Source organism: Mirounga leonina, unplaced genomic scaffold, assembly GCF_011800145.1.
Source record: "Mirounga leonina isolate KUSES-001 unplaced genomic scaffold, KU_Mleo_1.0 Mir_95, whole genome shotgun sequence".
In the NCBI taxonomy this organism is placed as follows: domain Eukaryota; kingdom Metazoa; phylum Chordata; class Mammalia; order Carnivora; family Phocidae; genus Mirounga; species Mirounga leonina.
In genome coordinates, this window is record NW_023270865.1 from 12,933,704 (window position 1) to 12,953,862 (window position 20,159).

The 20,159-nt window shown below is 43.5% G+C and overlaps 1 protein-coding gene across 2 annotated transcripts in view; it reads right to left on the reverse strand.

Moving 5' to 3' along the window:
* RETREG1 (reticulophagy regulator 1) overlaps window positions 1-20,159 on the reverse strand; it is a 127,277-nt gene that overhangs the window by 36,002 nt on the left and 71,116 nt on the right. Inside the window, exon 1 of one of the 2 annotated variants that reach the window (XM_034998859.1) lies at window positions 3,533-3,969. The exons of the other annotated variant lie outside the window; for it this stretch is intronic. Within the exon in view, the coding sequence (XP_034854750.1) occupies window positions 3,533-3,567 (35 nt within the window). The 5' untranslated portion in view covers window positions 3,568-3,969. Of the gene's footprint in view, window positions 1-3,532; window positions 3,970-20,159 lie in introns of those variants that run through there. 2 annotated transcript variants of the gene reach the window in all.

The window sequence follows — 20,159 nt, forward strand, 5'->3', positions numbered from 1 at the left end:
GCCTTCCTCCTGTGCATTGCCCTCCATCCCCGCCTCTCTGTTCCTAGCAGGCATCACTGTGTACCCCTCTCGGGGTCTGAGCCCATGCTGGGTCCCCCTCCCAGAGTGTACCCTCCCCACACCCCCACGTGGCCGACTCCTTCAAATCTCAGCTCAAGGACACCTCCTCGGAGAGGCCTTCCTATCACACACGTCACGTATTCTGCCACATTACTTTTAGCCCTTATTATCTAAGATATTGGTGTTCTACACAACAGATGGATCATTGAACACAGCAACAAAAAATATTTTTAAAAAATTATTTAAAACTAAATAAAAAATAAAATAAAATAATTCTTTCCTTGTTTTTTAACTTGTGAAGTGTCTGTCTGCCCCGTTCCGACAGTATGACCTGTGAAAGCAGGGGCGTAAGGCGTCCCCCTGTCGCCCAGGGCACAGCACAGGGCTTCGATGCCTCACCTGATAAACGTGTACAGAGTCACCCAGTGGATGTGTGGACGGATGTGTGGACATCCACAGGATGTCCTGTGGATGTGCTTCTACAAGAGGACACGTTCAGAGCTCCATCGCGGTAGCCTAGGGTCCATCCCCTTCCTGGCAGCTGGACCAGGAACTGTCCCACCTGCTCAGGCCTCCCTGACTCCCCGCTCCTAGAGACACCTGAGGGCCACCCTGCTGCCTCCGAGGTGGGGACTGAAGTGGGGCAAGGGACCATGTGGAGCCAGGCCTCTGGCCCATGGCTAATTTTCCTCACCTCTCTCTCCGTGGTTACCGCCCCCACATTTTTCCTTCTCTTCAGGGGCCCAGTGCTTCCTGCTTGGGTCTCTGCCTTCCATGCCCTGCTTCAGAATGGCATCTTTCACACCCTCTCCCCTCGTATCCTGACCTTGACACTGGCCCGGAGTCTGTGGAAGTTCTTACCAAGAGTGTCTATTTCTGGCAACGCCGTAAACAACAAGGAGGAGGAGGGTCTCTCCCCTGCCCGCTCCCCTCCCAGGCAGTTGCACTCCTGTTGGTCCATTTGGTGAGTATAAAATGGTGCGTTGGAGCCCTGGGTCCCTTGGTGCATACAGCAGTCAGGCATGGTGTGCCTGGAGCTTCCCAGCATTTGGTTTCTACTGACTTCCAACACTAAATTCAGAGTTAGCTCCCTGTCTGTTCCAGAACAATCCAGGTCACCAAATTGCAAAATGGGACTAAAGTAACATGAAGAAGCCTGAATGTGAAATTCAACCAGAACCTGCTGAATGTGAGTGCTAATAACAAGTTTTGTCAGCAGACCCAAGACTACAATAATTATTTCTCTTTCAGACATGGCACCAGAGGAGTGATCCAATGGCATCTGATCTCAAATTTAGTAAGAGTAAAATTCCCTCTCAAAAAAAAAAAAAAAAAAAAAAAGAGGCAAAACAAACTATATTGTATAGAAAACCACCAACTGTTAAAAGCTGGCATTTATCTCATCAAAATAAAAAGTGGGGGCAGGGGTCTACCACTTCAAAGGAGTGAGAAATAGTTTCCCATTTTCAGAAAATATATTACTAGTCCTTGGTAATAACTATCATTAGATATATGTATATTATATATACTCAGTCTTCTTCTTGTCTGTTTATCCTTAGTAACCAGTAAAACATTCTGAGAAAAAGATCTTTGTTTACTTAAATCTAAAACAGTTAAATCAAAATATTTATAATTACCAGAAATTACTTGCTATTTAATTGTGATAATGTTACATTTCATTAAAGTCATCTTTACTACATTTCTGCCAAATCTCTCCCTTCAGTTTCTAAAATGATCAGGTTCCCTAGATATTTACTGCAGGTACTAAAACGCTTTATAAATACATTCAACAAGTATTTATTAAAAATACTTATCCTGTGCAAAATTCTATGCAGAGAGTTGGCAGGAATGCCAGGACGCAAAGAGAAAAAGAGAAAGTCCTGCTTTCAGAAATGTTCAAATTGGGGGGAAACACAATTATCAGTAGATCAACCCATCATCTCAAACCTAAACTGGCATTTACATTTCTCTGAAAATGTTTTCTTAACTGGTTAGTCCATGTCGTCCCAAGTCTAGGCACTTTTATAAACATCTTCAAGTACTTGATTCAATGTCTCATTTTATATAGAAAGTTGTTTCATTATTAAATTAAATGTCAACTGAATGTCCCCTTTAATGTACTGGGAGGGAATCTGGAAGAAAATAAAGACTAAAAACCTAAAAAGAATCCTTTAAGGAGACGAGTACAACTGATTATAGTCAACACACACACACACACACACACACACACACACACACACACCCCACGTAGCCATGGCTGAAAAGGGATGCATTTCTTTTTTTCTTTTTTTGGAGGGAGTATAATTGACACCAATACTACATGAGTTCCAGGTGGACAACACAGTGATTGGACAGTCTATACATTACGCTGTGCTCACCCAGGTGTAGCTGCCGTCTTTCACCACACAACACTAAGACAATACCATTGATTATATTCCCTATGCTGTGGCTTTAAGGGATGCTTATTTTTAATAGAAGGACAAAACAATATTTGGGCATTCCTGTTCCTAAAGAATTACCAGTTTCTACTTTTTCTGGCAATAAGACTGTCATTTAACCCCTTTTCCTTTTTTTTTTTTTTTAAGATTATTTATTTGAGAGAGCGAGCGAGCACGCCTGTGGGCTCATGGGGGTGGGGAGGGGCAGAGGGGGAGAGAGAGAATCCTACGCAGACTCCCCACTGAGCATGGAGCTCCACAGGGGGCTTGATCCCAGGACCCCGAGATCATGACCTGAGCCACCGAGGCACCCCCCCCCCCCCTTTTCCAACAGCTCTCTTCCTCCTTCCAATCTGAATCTCAATGACCCTACTTAGAATTCCAGTGAAACTGATTCATACAAATTTTGTGCAGACAACCATGGGGCCAGAAATGGAGACTTTCCCAATAGGCACATGCTCTGCCCACGTTAGCAGGACTAACTGTCTGCTTCTCTTCCTGGCTCTATCCCTCTTCTTAGAGCTCAGTGTTAACAAAAACACTGATAGAATTAATATACCGCATGTGGGGGCCCAACAGATCACACTGCCAAAGATAAGAACTGTGGCAGAAAAAAAGTGTAGTTAGGTCAAAATTGGCTTATTGGCCTAATGTTTAACCTTTAGGAGTGTTCAAACATTTGACAAAATATTCACTGGCTTAGATTTCCAACAACCGTCATGTCAAGTTAACAATCAAATACCAAAAAATTCAATTAGATTCTATGTGGTACAGGGAGAAACACTTCTGTAAAAATTCAGGCCATCCCCCTCCTTGTTCCAGAAAAACACTTATTTGCCTATGTTTCTAAGTGCCTATTAAGTGAATTTTATGTTTCTCTCTTCGTGCCCAAGAAAATTCTGTCCCGGAACTGAGGGAAGGCATTCCTCTTCGTTTTAATTTTAAGCTACTTTCGAAATTAGTGATAATGTTTTCAAAAAGACAACTAGCACATGCAATAGACTCAAGAAAAAGTAAATACATATCAGAATTACCTTTGGCCTGGTCCAAAGTTGTCAGCTTCAGGCATTTCTGCCCTGTAAAAACACTGACCGAGTGGACAGGGCTGCAGACCTCGTGTGCTAGAAAGTCTTGTTCTCCACTCACCAGCAAGTAGCAGGAGGGAAGATCCCCCGTTGTCAAGTCCCCTCCACTGGGGAAAAAAGCTCTCCTCCCTTACTCAGAAGGTAGGTGTTTAAAAACTTCCAAAGCACCTGCCTGCCTTGAATGAAGCTAAGAGCCAGGTTATGATGACTGTCCCCTTCTAAAAATAAACAGGTCACCTCTTACTCCCAGTGCCATGACAGGCGGCTGGGGGCAACCATTTTCTCTCTTCAGTGGTGTGAGAAGGTGTCACCGCCCAGCTATTAACCTTTATTGGGATGACTTCACCTAGACCTGCCCACTCCTTCTCTTTCCTTTTTTTTTTTTTTTTTTTTTTTTCCTGGCACAACGAGGCACCCATCAAAGGGCGGCGTGGCCACAGGGAGCCTAAAACTTCAGGCTGGGCTATCAGATCTCCAACTCATAGGAGGAGGGTGGGGGCGGAGAGTGAAATGGGCCGAGCTTGCCAGAGCTGAGAGCCTTGTTTGTTCTGAAAATGCTTAGCCTCTCAGCAAAAGATCTTTTACTGAAAAGAAAAACAACACAAGGAACAACTGTGTTTTGAGGGACGCTGTTTTGCCAGAAAATCTTCCTTTGGGTCATCTAGATTTCTCAGCTCAGAAGGCGTTTGCACACGAATGAGCCCACATGTTCCTCTGGGCGGCAGGATGTCTCCGGCAGGCTTCCCTCTGTCATCGGGGAACAGCCTGACATTGGCGCACGGCCCGGCTGTGTGCCCGAGATATTTTTATAGCTTGGCTCATCACCCTGGAGGAGTACTCAATCACCAAGTACCCTCATTGGTTGCAGCTTCTAAGAGCAGGACAAAAATCACTTCAAGTTTTCTTGCTTCCGAAGTGGCTAGAAGAAAAGGTTGGACCAAGGTGGTCAAAAGGTACAAACTTGCAGTTATAACATAAGTCAGTCCTGAGGATGTAATGTACAGCATGCTTACGATAGCTAACAACACTGTATCACCTGTTTGAAAGGTGCTGAGAAAGTAGATCTTCAAAGTCCTCATCACAAGAAAAAAATTTGTAACTGTGTGTGCTGACCGATGTTAACTAGACTTATCGTGGTCATCATTTCCCAATACATGCGAATATCAAATCATTATGCTGCCTACCTGAAACTAATAGGTTATATGTTAATTATATCTCAATTAAAAAAATAAAGTATAGCCCCTTTGTCATTAAAAAAAAAGGCTGGGAGAAATATTGCTGAGATTCTTTTAGGAATAGACTCTAAAAGCTTTGTGTAAAAGGTTAAAATAATTTTTTTTTCCTGATTGGGAACGTTAGGTAAAGCAGTAAGCAAGATCTAATTATTAAGCAACAATATGCTTTTCTTTTAAAAATGCGTGTATTCCCTCGTCACTACATAGCAATATATATTTACTGTACATTTTATATTTACATGTGTCATTTCTAGAACATCAAAGAATTGAAAAGTTGAAATGGATTACATGTGAACCTACATGTGAACTGTGAGCTATTTTGTGCCACAATTCTGACTATTCCTTAATATCTCACACAAGATCTAAAGTTCTAGACTTCAAATTCTAAGATTAAGTCGGTGCAGGTACTCAAACACCTAACTCAAATACTGTTGACCTTGAAGGCAAACGGTCCTAGCAGAATTCTGAGGATCAGGTTGTGCAGGTGCTTCTCAGACCCAAAGCAATGGGTGCTGTTGTGAGAAATTCCATGTTTAAAGAACTGAAAAGTTCAAACACTGAAAACATCATCAGTGAGACTATTTCAACACTTTTAAAGTTCTCAACCACAAAAAGCTAATTCTAGGATCTAACTCTCTGTTTTAACAGTTCTATCCTGTTAATTATACCTTTTGTTCTCCTAAACTCCTGTTTTACTATTTTTTTTTAATATCTGAGTGCAGGTGTTGTCAAACTTAAGTTGCTGTTTAGAACAGAACTGAATACGTTTCTGAAATCTATCTCTCAGTGTTAGAGGACAATTACATGATTAGTGTTGTAACAGATGAAATGCTCGTTACTACCATGAAATATTTATTAAAATACTTCCTTTAAGGACTCCTTCACGCATTTTTAAATGACTTGCTCCAACCATGGATTCCCCCTTCAGGTATATTTGTGTTAATTTCTGAAATTCACAAGGGCAAGGAGGGGAAACAGGGATGGCGCAGGTAACAGAAACCAGAGTGAAGTTTCGTGGCTGACACGGCAGGGGGCTTCCTGGCATCGGGGACACCTTCAGCCCTGTGGGGGGGGGCGGGGTGTTGTGGTTACAAGGGTTCCCCATAACTGCTGACCTGAAATCCACTGGACATCCTGAATGTAAGGCTCACGGCACACACACATGGGAGAGACCCTGAGGCCCCAGAAGCTTTCCAACATTCTCAGACTCTGGAAAAGGGACCCCGCAAAGTTAGGTGACCCACTGTGGACAGATCGGGAGAGACTGCAGTGCAGAGTATCCTTGTCACTCCTCCACCTGAAGAGACAGCAGAGCCCATACATTCTGGGAAAAGCTCCTGTGGCCAGACACTTCCATAGTTCAAATTTTCTTGTATCCATACTCTTCCAAAATATGTATGCATCTTTAGTAATATACGTTAAATAAACATTTTTTTTTGCAGTTTAATCATATAGTATACGAGCTAAGAAAATCATTGCCATATCAAAGGTAATTGTCTACTTTTCTTGATACTCTTTTCTTTTCACATAATCATTGGTTTCAGTTTTTTCTTCCCACTCTTCTGTAACAGCTTTGACTAAGGCTCTGGAACTTTCTATCAGAGACAATAGGAGGGACTCTCCCTCTCTTGGAGATAACAGGGCAATGTTAGCATGAATGGCCAAGTAGTGGGTGCGGGTGCGGGAGTGGGGTTGTCATCGGTGGACAGAAAATTACTAAGACAGGAAGGGTAATTGTTTGCTAAGCTGGCCTAACAGAATTCTTGCTGAAGGCAGGCCAGGCTGATGGAAAATTACCTGGGGGTGTTGGGAGATGAGGAATTTGGTCAGAGATGGAGGGTCATCAGATATCAAGGGGGAGGGATTCTCGCTAAAATGACCTGACAGGATTCTTGCTAAAACTGGGTCCTTGAGGGGGCACCTGGCTGCTCAGTCAGAGGAGCAGGCGACTATTGATTTCGGGGTTGTGAGTTCGAGCCCCATGTTGGGTATAGAGATTACTTAAATAAAAATTTAAGAAAAATAAACCAAAAACTGGGTTCTTAAGAACATACCCAAGGATACAGCCTAGCTGCAAGAAAGCTCAGAGGAAGCCTTCTAGAGTTTGATCTTAAGAATAGGCACATTTTAATTTCTTCTCTCAGCATTCAGTGCTACAAACCGTGTGGACCCTCCAGAGCCACACCATCCAATATGGTGCCACCGAGCACAGAAATGTGGCTGGTACAGACTGTGAAGACGCAGTAGAAAAAAAACGAATGTAAAATATCTCGTTACTAATTTTTATATTGACTACATGTTGAAATGATAATATTTTGGGCATATTGATCAAATAAAATAAATTCTTAAAATTAATTTCACTTCTTTTTTATTTAACGTGGCTTCTAGAAATTTTAATTTATATATGTAGCTTGCATTATATTTCTAGTGGTCTGTACAGCTCTAGAGCTTTAATTCTCTACTTCTCTGCCAAAATTGGTTTAAGTTAGATATAAAACAAAAGTTATTGTGAGAACAGACTGGCTAACACAATCTTACCAACTGTTTCAGAAACATTTCCAGAACTGCTTTTTTGGGGGGGGCGGGGCAGAGAGACAGGGAGAGAGAGAACCTTAAGCAGACTCTACGCCCAGCATGGACCCAGACACGGGGCTCGATCTCACGACACTTAGATCATGACCCAAGCCAAAATCAAGAGTCAGACGCGTAACCGACTGAACCACCCAGGCGCCCCCAGAATTGCTTTTAATCAAAAGGATAAAGGGTAGAGATTTACAAAAGACAATGAATAGGACAGTACTAGAGGAGTCCAGGAAACATTTAGTCCATATGCTAATATCTTCTCCATCCCTCCTTTCCTCCAGCCTCTGAAGACAAGAATAAGATCCCATAAGTAACTTCTCCAAGGCCAGGCTGGGTCCCAAGTTCTTGATCCCCTCCCCTCCTCACTTCTCCAATTTATGCCACCAATTATCCCATCTCCTTTTTTCTTTTTTTTTTTTTTAAAGATTTTATTTATTTATTTGGGAGAGATGACGAGAGGGGGAGGGGCAGAGGGAAAGCAGACTCCCCACTGAGCAGGGAGCCCGACACAACATGGGGCTCAATCCCAGGACCCCGGGATCACGACCCGAGCTGAAGGCAGAGACTTACCCGACTGAGCCACCCAGGCGCCCCTATCCCATCTCCAACTTGCTGGTTCAGGACCCTCCCGAATTCTACTGGCTCTTTCCTTCAGCCACAAGTATATCCGGGCCTCTCCCAGAAACCACATCACTGACCACACATCTCCTTCTGGTTACCAAGCTCTGTCTTCTGTTCTTTACAGCTGAAGGTCCTAGCCAGTGGTCTGTGGTCATCACTCCTCACCAATTACAACCTACCTTCTGCCCCCACCATGACCCTGGCACTGCTGTCCCTCTGTCCTGCCACTGTCCCCACGCCTGGCTCGAAGACTCCACTTTCTATGTGCAACTCCAGCTTCTCTCAACATTCCTTCTCAGTCTCTCTAGATGCCCCTCTTCTAACTGGCTTTCCAACACTGGTGATCTTGAGGGTAGGGCTTCCCCACCCTTGGCCACTCTAATTCTGCAGACCAGAGATGTGCCACGAATCTGCTCCCAGATGCTGCTGATGTTGCTGGCAGGGGACCCACACACTTTGCGAGCAGTCCTAGCGCTCTAACACTGCCCACCTCCCCTTCCATGCTATACAATCTCCCCAGAAATCTCTTTCTTCCCAGATCTTAACCCCTACCTCAATGCCCAAACCTATATCCCCCACCAGAAACACTCCAGAATTCCAAGCCCATAGGTCCTACCACCCACTAGCTGTGGTGCACAGGAGCTGCCTCTAACTAGCTTACGGAAACTGTTCCTACCTCTTCCCTCTCCTGTTCAGTGACATAAAGTAGGTAGTTTGAGTCAGCCATGGTGGGAGCATTTACACCATGGAAATTAGCAAATGCTACAAATCGGCCACCTCATCCCTACCCATTGTGAGCCAGTTGTTCAAAATTTACCCGCACACCACTGATGACTAACCATCTTAATTAACCTGTGCTGTGTGAAGCAAGGAGACCTTTAGATTGAGAGGGTTCTCAGGCTTTAGCATCGTGAGTTAGCAAACCAAAATATAAGTCTATAAATGCCTCAAGGTTAACCTAAGGATGACCAATTGCAAGCATCCAATAGGCTTTCCGAGTAAGGCAACCACTTGAGTGACAGTCAATCAAATAATTGCCTTGCTTTGTTTCCAGTAGTCTCTCCCGAAGTCTTTCCCCCGGCTCCTGTTGGGGGAATGCTCCTAATCACTTCCAGCTTGGTGCCACCTGATTCAGACTGATTTTTGCACATATAAACTCTTAAAATTTATAATGTGCCTTGGCTTATCTTTTAATTCACGGAAGTCCCGCACGTATCTCCAAAAAACAAATCCAAAAAGGACCCACCATCTCTGCAATCTGCCCCTCCCTGAAGTTTTTCTATTTCTTCTCCCATTTTCTTTTTTTTAGAAAAGTAATCCCTCATATCATTCTCAGTCCATTACTCTGATGCATTTTCTCCATAAAATTTAGCAACATCTCATCTAACTATCTGTTTACATATCTGCTATCTGAATCCCTCCCTCCCAGAGCAGGCAATGAAACTTCCTGTTCATTACTGTTTCTCAGCAATAGTACAAAGCATAGTAGAGCTAGCTCCTAGAACACAACAAACTAGTATTTTTAAGTGATATTATTAGTGAATATAAGTTATGTAAGTGAAGAAATGTTCCAAATGGTCAACAGGGGCAGAGAAATGGGAGCTGTATGCTCTCTTCCTCTCCCTTATGCACAGGGAAGACTCACCATCAGCTTGAACACACTGAGCTATGTTTGTAAGCCACCCTGAGATTCTCTGCTCGCTCTGTTTTTTGTCTTAGTTCAGTCTGGTCTCCTCTGCTGCCTAGGTTAAGGGCAACCAAATGCTTGTGATCAAATATTCTGAGCAGTATATGCCCTGCAAATATATGGTGTGATTATAAGTTATAAGTATATATATATATATATATTTTTTTTTTTTACATTTTTTTAAAAAGACTTATTTATTTTAGGGAGAAAGAGGGAGAGAGAGAGAATGTGCTGCACGAGCTGAGGGAGAGAAACAATCCCAAGCTGACTCCACACTGAGCACGGAGCTGACATGGGGCTGGATCCCACAGCCTCGAGATCATGACCCAAGCCGAAACCAAGAGTCAGGCACCTAACCTACTGAGCCACCCGGGCACCCCGAGCATATATATTTTCAATGTCATATATATTTTCAATGTCATGTCATGTTTTTTGTAAATATTTTATGTACCTTATAAATCACACAAAAATTTTAAAATGTAGAGATAAAATAAACATAAGCATCCTCATAACTGCAAAAAACCCAAACAACCTAGAGGCCTATCAATAAGGGATTAATTGAATTTTGGTGCAATGAGATTCCATGCTGCTGCTAAAAAGGATGAGAGTGTTATTAAAATCTTTCCATGATATGGTTAGCTAAAAAAGAGAAAATAGAAAAGGTGTATAGCCCCATTTATGTAAAAAATGTACATTTTTTTTTTTGGTAAAAATATATATTTATCTATTGATGAAAACACCTGGAAAGGTATGTATGAAGAAAGGGAAACTAAGAAGACAAGGAAGGAAGGAAGTGAAAAAGGAAGGAAAAACATTTCAAAGGATCTACACTGAGGTGTTATCCATGGTTTTCTTCAGTGGCTTAAGGAAATAATGAATATTTTTCATTTTATTCTTTTTGCCCATCTGTGTTTCATAGTTTTCAGTAACAAGTACATACAAGTTGCTCTTATAAGAAAAAAGTTTGTTTTTAAAGACAAAAAAGAAAAAATTGACTTTTAAATGGAAGGGGAATTTTTCTCTGGCTTCTATCACTAATGAAAAATATCTTTAAAAAAAAATAATAATCTAAAAAAAAAAATCCCTGCTCTTTCACCTGGGAAACAAGGCCTTCCAAAGCACATCCCCAACACACCTCTCAGGCTTCAGGATTTTCTCTCAAGCCAGACAAGTAACAGTCCCTGTCTTTGAGGAGTTAACTCTTTGGTAACAGAAAGGTATTGGTTGAAAGGAGGAGGCAAAGAAAACCTACGTGAGCCTTCCCTTCACCCATTGACTCAAAAATGTATGAATCCCCTTTCCCCACCTTCCTCATTTCCCACCAAAGACCTCCAGGGTTACCAACAGAGAATGTCTGCTACTATCAAAGACAGGATATTTTTGGAATAAAGTGAAAAAAAGAACATTTTTTTCTTAGATTAAAAAAAAAAATCAAGGGAAAAAAATCAAGGGATTAAGTGACCCTATGTGTATGTGGTGTCAATCACACCACTCAGCAATGACGAAAAATCCGATGAACAATCACAACATGCATAGTAATGAGAAAGATGGTAGCCTCTCTCTTGCTTTCTGGTTGGTGGAATCATACTGAGACTTGTCCTAGATCGATGACTTTCAGAGCAATAAAAACTTTTTTCCCCCAGATGTTATAACAAACTTTAGTATATGAAAGATACAGCCACCAAAAAGAGTTACTCAGGTTTAAGGGGGGGCAGGGCACTGAAACATCCCCCCAAAGGCAACCCCTGAATCGAGTCCTTGAAAATCCAGAGTTGCTCAAGATACAGTGGAAAAACTGTGACCTAGATCCTCTGGACAGCCCAGCCTGGAAGAGAAAGTGGGAACCTTTTTCCTCAGTCTCTTTTCATAATAATGAGAACAGAATCAACCCAGTTACCCATTTTATCTTTATACTTTTTTTAAGCTTAGCACACGGAGTGTTTTCTTCAAATTTCTTTTCATCCAAAAATAGCTGGCACTCTAAAACCAAGACATGGAGCCCCTGAAGTCCCTGCCCTCCAGCTTTCTGCTCGACCTTCACCCTTTTCTGGGGGTATCACTGTAGTCAACCTACCTCCCAGCCTAGGAGAGTCCTCAGCTGCACCTCACATCCTGGTATGATAAATAACAGACCCCTTCACGTTCATCCGTGCACCTGTTCAGGCCACCAACTGGACCCAATACCTCACCATTTCTTACCCCTACTTGTTGGAACTTCAATTTGGTAATTTGTGCTGGATTGTCACATAATTTATTTTGGGCTCAGTAGGGACCCCAGCTGGACCCAACTTTGCCACAGACACTCAGGTTGGTCAGCGAGGGCCGCTCACACCTTTCCAAACCGGTCCATGCTACACCCACCATCTGACCTTGCCATGGGTGGAATTGTGCCCCACCCCCAAAGTGGTATGATGAAGCAAAGCTATCTGGAAAGTATGGTTTAGATATGACAGAGTGCAGCTACCCAAGGGATGCTAGAGAAGCCAGCCAGCCTGGGAGGGACGAAAAGGGCAGGAGTGGAAGGATAGAAATCTGGGAGAAGAGTCAGTAAATGGCAGGAGCGGAAAGGGGGTCAAGGAGTCAAGAGAAGCTGGGGGGTAGAAGGGCTAATAGGGAACACGGTAAAGACTCAAGAGCCTTCAAGAGTTGTGTCCTGTGCCAGCTAGATCTTTGTCATGCTGACCTCTATGAGGGCATACTGATGTCCTAACTTTTTGATCAAATATGTTGCTTTAAAAAAGTTCATTATACAGTAGACCCTTGAACAACATGGGTCCACTTATATGTGAATTTTTTTCTGATAAATACAGTTCAGGACTGTAAATGTATTTTCTGTTATTTTTTTTTTTTTTTGGAGAGACGGTGCAAGGGGGGAGGGGCAGAGGGAGAGGGTGAGAGAATCTCAAGCAGACTCCATGCTGAACATGGAGCCCAATGCAGAGTTCGATCCCATGACCCTGAGATCACAATGTGCGCTGAAGTCAAAAGTCGGACACTTAACCAACTGGGCCACCCAGGCATCCCTTATGATTTTCTTAATAACATTTTCTTTTCTCTAGCACTTCATTGTAAGAATACAACATATATATAACATACAAGATATGTGTTAATCAACTGTTCATGTTATCGGTAAGGCTTCTGGTCAACAGTATGCTATGAGTAACGTTTCTGAAGAGTTAAAAGTTATACCTGGATTTATCAATTGTGTAGGGGATTGGTGCCCCTAACACATTGTTCAAGTGTCCACCATCATGAGCTGATTTTTAAACTATGATATTTAGGAGTTAATGACCATTGGAATCCAAGAAGCAAAGTGTAAACACTGCAAGTAACCCTTCTGAGTAGTCAGTGGGTTCACAACAGCAAGGGTGGGGTAAGGGAAGATGGGGGAGAAGAGCAGGAAATGGTGGTGAACAGAGTACAGGAGGAGCCTCGGGAAACACTGACAGGAGGAAGAAGAGGCAGTCTGGCTATGGCTCAAGGAAGCCCCGAGAAGACTGTGAAACAGGGCAGGTGCTAGGACCTCCTGCGTCACAGCACCCTATGGCACTGGCTTGTTTTTCTGTTGTGTCCTGCATGTCTTGAGACCCACTTCACTGCGCTAAACATGGCTTCTAAAAACTCTGGTGTGGGATCCCCTCTCTGAGGGCCTGTTGGTCACTTGTAACCAGTTTCCTTCCTACTTACTCCCCCACTCCTCTCCTTAAAACAGTGGACATATCTCTGTATCAAGCTGATTTCTTTCTCTCTGGCTCCTCCCATCCATCCCCAACCTCCCCTACAGAAAAAACAAAAACAAACAAACAAACAAAACACTCTTCTAAAACTCCAGGAGGAATATACACGCTGGTAAAAATCAAAGCCAAGGGGCGCCTGGGTGGCTCAGTTGGTTAAGCGTCTGCCTTCGGCTCAGGTCATGATCCCAGGGTCCTGGGATCGAGCCCCGCATCGGGCTCTCTGCTCTGCGGGAAGCCTGCTTCTCCCTCTCCCACTCCCCCTGCTTGTGTTCCTTCTCTCGCTGTGTCTCTGTCTGTCAGATAGATGAATAAAATCTTTAAAAAAAAAAAAAATCAAAGCCAAATGTTCTCATTGGTTCAAGCGCCCCTCGCACAACACACCCATCCTGAATAGTCTTGCTTGCTTTCTTCTTTAAAGCTCTCTTCTAAGTCTGCATATGTATCTCAGGGGTGAAGTTCCTCAACAGAGAATCTCTGGTTCCAAGAAATTTAGAACAAATAGCCATAGGAGAGAAAGAACTCTGGCAGGTCCCAATGCTCTTAGCAAACATCAGGAAATGGAAAATTTCTAAGCCCACAAGTTGCAGAGACAGAGGTCTGTGTGGATGGTAAGAATCGGAGGGATTCTCCAAGAGTGGCCCACAGCTCAAAACAAACATCCTCTCTTGAGCTTAAACATATAACGCTAGATAAAGCACTCATAAGCTGTTTAACTATGGATTGCATAAGACTTATATGTTGATCCTCTTTATCACATTTTGCTTATGTCAGTGTTAAAACTTATGTTTCATTCCTTAACTGATAAAATGCTTCCTGGCTATACATTCACCCAGTATTTTGTGGAGAAGCCAAGCTGAAATGAAGACTTTTCAGCTTAACAGTCCTACAATAGTTAATCATCATTTCCATATTGGTTTTGTGGTTATGGGCTGGGTGACCAGAAAGCCTCCTCATCCCTTTTCACCACATGCCATCTGGCTCCACTGTGGCCTTGGCTGGGTGAGTTCCACCTGCTGACCCAGCCTGAGGGATGAGAGATCTCTCAGACACTGAAAGAACCTCTCCTCCAGGCAATGGGGTTTGGGGAAATGTGCTCCCGGGCCAATATCCTACAGCCTTAAGGCATTTCTGACGAGGAACCAGCCCCTTTAGAAGCAGATGCAACAAGAAAGGCTGAACATCTGCTGGTATTGATAAGTGGGAAAGAAGAGGGCCCTAAGAGACCTCACCACCGCTTCTTGTAGAGGGCAGATTCCTCCAGTAACCTAACGGGACGGCGTCTCCTTAGTGCCTCAACCACTGTCGGACTGATAATAAACCCGGTCTCTCGGAAATGTGGTTTGCCTCCTTTCGGCCACCACATGGTTCCAAACGATCTGCTCATAGCAACTTTAGGGCATCCTGTAGTGATTTCATGTCTATCAGGTCATGAGTAGAACCCCGTCCATGACTAGCAAAACCATGAGCTTTAAAAATAGAGACAAATCCAAATGTGAACTGTAAAGGACCTCGGAAGAGAAATCAGGTCCAGTGAGGCTCTGATGGTGTTCATCCCCGACTTCCTGTCTCTAGGAATTCCTTATGATGGGTTTCCTCCAGCATCCAGAGCTTGTCTCCCATAAGCATACCCCAACTTGTTTTATTTTAATACATTTTAAGTTTTGGAAGAATTTTAGATTTGTAGAAGAGAGACAAAGACAATACAGAGAACTCCCATACACCCCCTCCCCCCACCTAGTTGCTCTGAGTGAACAACTTTTATGACCCCAGTACATTTGTCACAACTAAACCCTAGCATTGCAACGTCCCTAGGAACAGAACTCCAGACTTCATTTGAATCTCACCAATTCCCACCCCCACCCACCTCCTTTTCCTCTTCCAGGATCCCAATTGAGACACCACACTGCATTCAGTTGTCCTACCTTCTTAGCCTCCTGTGGTCTGAGACCTGCTCAGACTTGCCTTGGTTTCCCCATCTTTGCAGTTCTGAGGAGTATTTTGGAGGTATCAAGTATTCCGGAGAATGCCCCTCAATTCGGATTTATCTGATGCTTTTCTCACCATTAGACTGAGGTTGTGGGTTTTAGGGGAAAAAGGTCACGACATGAAGGGCCCTTCTCCTCACAGCATGTCAGAGGTTCATAACATCCACATGACTGCTCCCTGGTGATGTGAACTTGCTCACTTGGAAAAGGCAGTGTTTGCCAGGATTCTCCATTATAAAGGTATTGTTTTTCCCTTTCCATGCTGCAGTCTGAAAGCAACTCTAAGTCCAACTCCCATTCACGGGGGCGGGAGGGACGCACAGGGACACAGCTCTACCTCCTGAATGGGGGTGTGGTGACTATAGAATTTGGAATTCCTCCCTCAAGTAGATTAGTCCCCCTCCCCATTCACTTATTTATTCAATCATTTGTATCGGTGAAGACTCAGCTGGACTCATAAGAACTTATCATTTGGGTTATAATCCAGCGCCCTGTTATTGATTGTGTTGCTCCCATTGTTCCAGCCACAAACTGGTTTCTGCCCACCTGCCCCTTCCGATGACTCCTCTTCCCACCCCTTCAGAGACGTGGAGAGACCACCTCATTGCCCTCGTGGCACCGCTCCACTCAACCTGCCCAACCTTGGCCCGCACTCTGCCACTGAGCCTGGGGTTACCCGCAGTGTACCCAGTACCCCGCAAGGTTATCTTTTTTCCTTCTCACTCTGTGCCCCACCAGCCAAGAGGCGACACCAGGACCAAACCCAGTGGTCAGAGGTGGCCTGACCCAGGGTAACAAAAGCCTGTGCACCCATCTCCATGGACATATGCAAGACAGGGTACTATGTATGCTCCTTCTTGGTGTGAGTGGCATCGCTGGAGGTGAGCGGAGTGCGCGTGTGAGCTACTTCCAACGTGTTCTCATCAAAGCCGGGAACAACCTGCCATTTTTTTTTTCCTTACCCTGATAAAACTTCCAGGATCAAAACCAACTTCAGGTTTCCTTTCCACGTGTGCCATTTGTCCTTACCTTTCATGTTCCTTTCCTATTTTGAGTACTAGAGGAAGCTCACGGTTTAAAAATGGAAACGAGACACTTGGCTTCTTTTACCTGCACCTCTTTTTAGCATCAAACCATGGCAACGCCACATACACAGTCCACCATAAATTTCCACGGTGGATTCACATGGCCAGATGCTGCTTTCCAGCCTCTTATTTATAACCAATGCCAACTGTTTATATCAAACTTGACTTCATGAGACAATGAAACCACGAGTCGTATGGAAAACTGTGGAGGGTAGGGACTTGGGTAAGACTCCTCCTGATCCGGTATCTGGGTCCATCACGAGCAAGTTAAAATTTAAAATCTCCTCAAGTCCTAAATAGAAGTGAAGAGCAAGGACAGGCCGTGTCTGAAGCCGTAAGAGAGGACAGGAAGCACCATCTGCGGAGAGATGTGCAAGAGAGGTGTACATAACGTTTTCCAGGATGATGAGTCCCCTTCTCAGACCCCATGAAAGCACCGCTGCCCTCAAGTAAGGAGATGGACAGGGAGTCTTGCCAAAATGAGAAGCAGGTGTTCCCAGGCTCTTCCCTGTTTATAAACCCTCAACACTAGAGCGAGGCTCCTCCTAGGAGAGGCATTAATCAGGGTTCTTCCCCAAGGGGGACCTAGCGGTACCCCTCAGGGTCCCCCACGGGGTAAGAGTCATCCCTTTAAAACATGCTTTGCTTGGTTTTACTTGAAATTATCCCTGAAAAAGAGGATGTGGCCACATGCTTGGGCTCTAACTAAATCTGTCATACTAGGGCTGTACGTTCAATTTCTCTACTGTGAACAGAAAAGTGCTCGGGGAAGAAGGATGGCAGAAATGACTTCCGTCAGTGCTAGTTGGAGAAGCTTTTAGATGTCATAGATGTCACCTGATAGAATTGGTAAAAAAAAACAAACAAAAAACAAGTAACAGTATAAAGTGAAAGAAAAAGGTATTTATCCGATTTCATAATTATTTGTGGAGGCGTGACCTCACAATCGAAGGGGCTAAGTGTTATTGTAAATACGCTTTTCAGACATTGATTTTAAAAGGGGCTGGGGGATGGGTGAAATAGGTGATGGGGATGAAGGAGGGCACTTGTTGTGATGAGCACCAGGTGTTGAAGGGAGTGCTGAATCACTATATTGTGCACCTGCAACTAATATATAACTATACTGGAATGAAAATATTTTAAAAAAGAAATTTATTGAAAAAGTAATACAGTAACTGGTCACATGGTTTAAAGACTGATGGACAGACAGGTGGTTGCCAGAGGCAGCGGGTGGAGAGATTGGGTGAAGGTGGTCAAAGTACACAAATTTCCAGTTATAGGACAAATAAGTCCTGGGGACATAATGCACAGCATAATGACTATAGTTAACAATACTATATTGTAAATTTGTGGAGAGAGGTGATTTTGAAAGTTCTCATCCCATGGAAGAAAAATTTGTAACTATAGCAGGTGATTTGTGGTCATCATTTTGCAAAAATACGTATCTCTAACCATTATGTTGTATATCTTCAACTTATACAATGTTATAGCTCAGTTCTATCTCAGTAAGACTGGAGAAAAAAAGATAAAACTAAAAAAAAAAAAAAAAAAAAAACCTGATCCAAATAGTTGTTTATAGCTTGGTTGGTACGATTCCCAGTGACTGATTTTTTAAAGTGCTCCATCACAACTTAGGAGTGACAACTTGTTCTGCAAATATGTTACGCTCAGAAAGTGGCCCTAGTTTCAATAAAATGGACATGAAGGGAGAACAGGAAAAGGAGCATTTTCAAGCTAACATGGGATGTAAATAAGATGTGATTTTATATGCTGAACATAACTAAATTAGCAAACAGTGATTTTACAGTGGTTACAATTAGTATGAGTAGAAAACTGGACCCTTCATTTTTTTTTAAGATTTATTTATTTGACAAAGAAAGCACGCACACATGTGCATGAGCGGGGGGTGGGGGGGAGGCAAGGAGAGGGAGAAGCAGGCTCCCCGCTGAGCGGGAAGCCCCGTGTGGAGCTCGATCCTAGGACCCCAGGATCATGACCTGAGCCAAAGGCAGACGTCCAACCACCTGAGCGACCCAGGCACCCCAAACTGGACCCTTTAAATTTATATGCCTGGAAGCTCATAAATTCCAGGTGGCCAAAAGCTTTCCGGGATCCTGGCAGCTAAGCGGGCATCACATCTGAGGTCCCCCAGTGTTGGCGCATGCTGCATTCTGGGTGGAATGGGAAATCATCAAAACAGCTAGCTCTAGCGGGTGTGTGGAGACCAGCTCTTTGTGATCAAGGGAGGAGAGGCAGCCAGTGAGGGATGAGAGCGGGCACAGGTTCAAGGGGATGATGGGGGCAAGGGGTGTCTAGGACACATCCTAGAAGTGGAGCCAAGCAGGTTTACTGATGGACTGAATGTGTCCATCAGGAATAAGGGACAAGGGGAAACAAGGAAAACTTCCATCTACTCACTAGAACACACAGTTCTAAAGGCAACAGGACGCCCGACATAGTAAACCAGGTGAAAAACCTTTCTGTCATCGGTCAGATAGTAAATATTTTCAGGTTTGTGGGCCATATGGTCTCTTCACAGCTACTCAACTCCCCTGTTGTAATACAGACAATAAATGAGAATGACTGCAAGCCATCGTTTGCCAACTCCTGTACTTTATACACAGGCACAGCCCCACAAATTATAAAAGAATATGTGTCTGTCTATAATCAATCAAAGAAAACTACCTGGAAGGAACTATTACCCCAATATTACTAGTGATTATTATATTTATGGTATATTATAGTAAATATAATATATTATACTAGGCTTCTCTTCTTTTGTCTGCTTTCTTTTGTGTATTTGCAAAACTTTTCCCATGTATGCATTCCTTTTGTAATCAGATAAAATCCACAAAAGAAATAAAGTCTGAAATTCTACTTTTAAAGTACACAAAAGAAAGCAAAGATTTCTGGGGTTCTGTGTTTTGGTGACCTGTCACTGATCGGACTTTTTAAATGGTGATTATTTCATATAAAAATACTTATTAAAAAGGTCATCAGTAAATACGTTTTACATCAGTAGCTGACAAGAAATAACCTGTGGTTGTATTTCCGAGAACCAGCGGGTGCCTGTGTGAGGAATGGGGAAAGTTGTTTTTTATTGCATTGGCTGAGTCCCTGGAAAAGATTGCATCTTGAATTAGCAGCTTGACTGTCTGCTGTCCAGATAAATATTGTGTTGCTATGACTGAGATCGTCCCCTGCCCTGTGGGTCACCCTGCTATATAATTAGCCTCTTATCATTTCAGGTGCAAATCAAACCAGCCACCCTCCCTGTCAGTGTGGTAATTTAACAAACCAGAAACACTCTTTTCACGGATCAACATCTGATTTAATAACATCACCATCCCACTGAAGACACCTGAGGACTATTTGGCGGCAACGTTCAACGGCAAGCCGAACCTCAGAGCACCAGCCTCTTGATGAGTTCCCAGCTATTGCAGCTACTTGAGCGAATCTTTTTTCATGCCCTTAACTGCATCACTGCACATTCTGTCGGTCCACCCGGAGGTGGCACAAGGTAGAGAGTGCAGTTTAACCTTAAGTGTCCTTCGGGAGGACAGGCGCTACCCTCAGGCTCCCCCATTCATGTTTATCCCGCATGGTGGTCAGGTTCATCTTCGGCCTCAATCAAGTCCAAGCA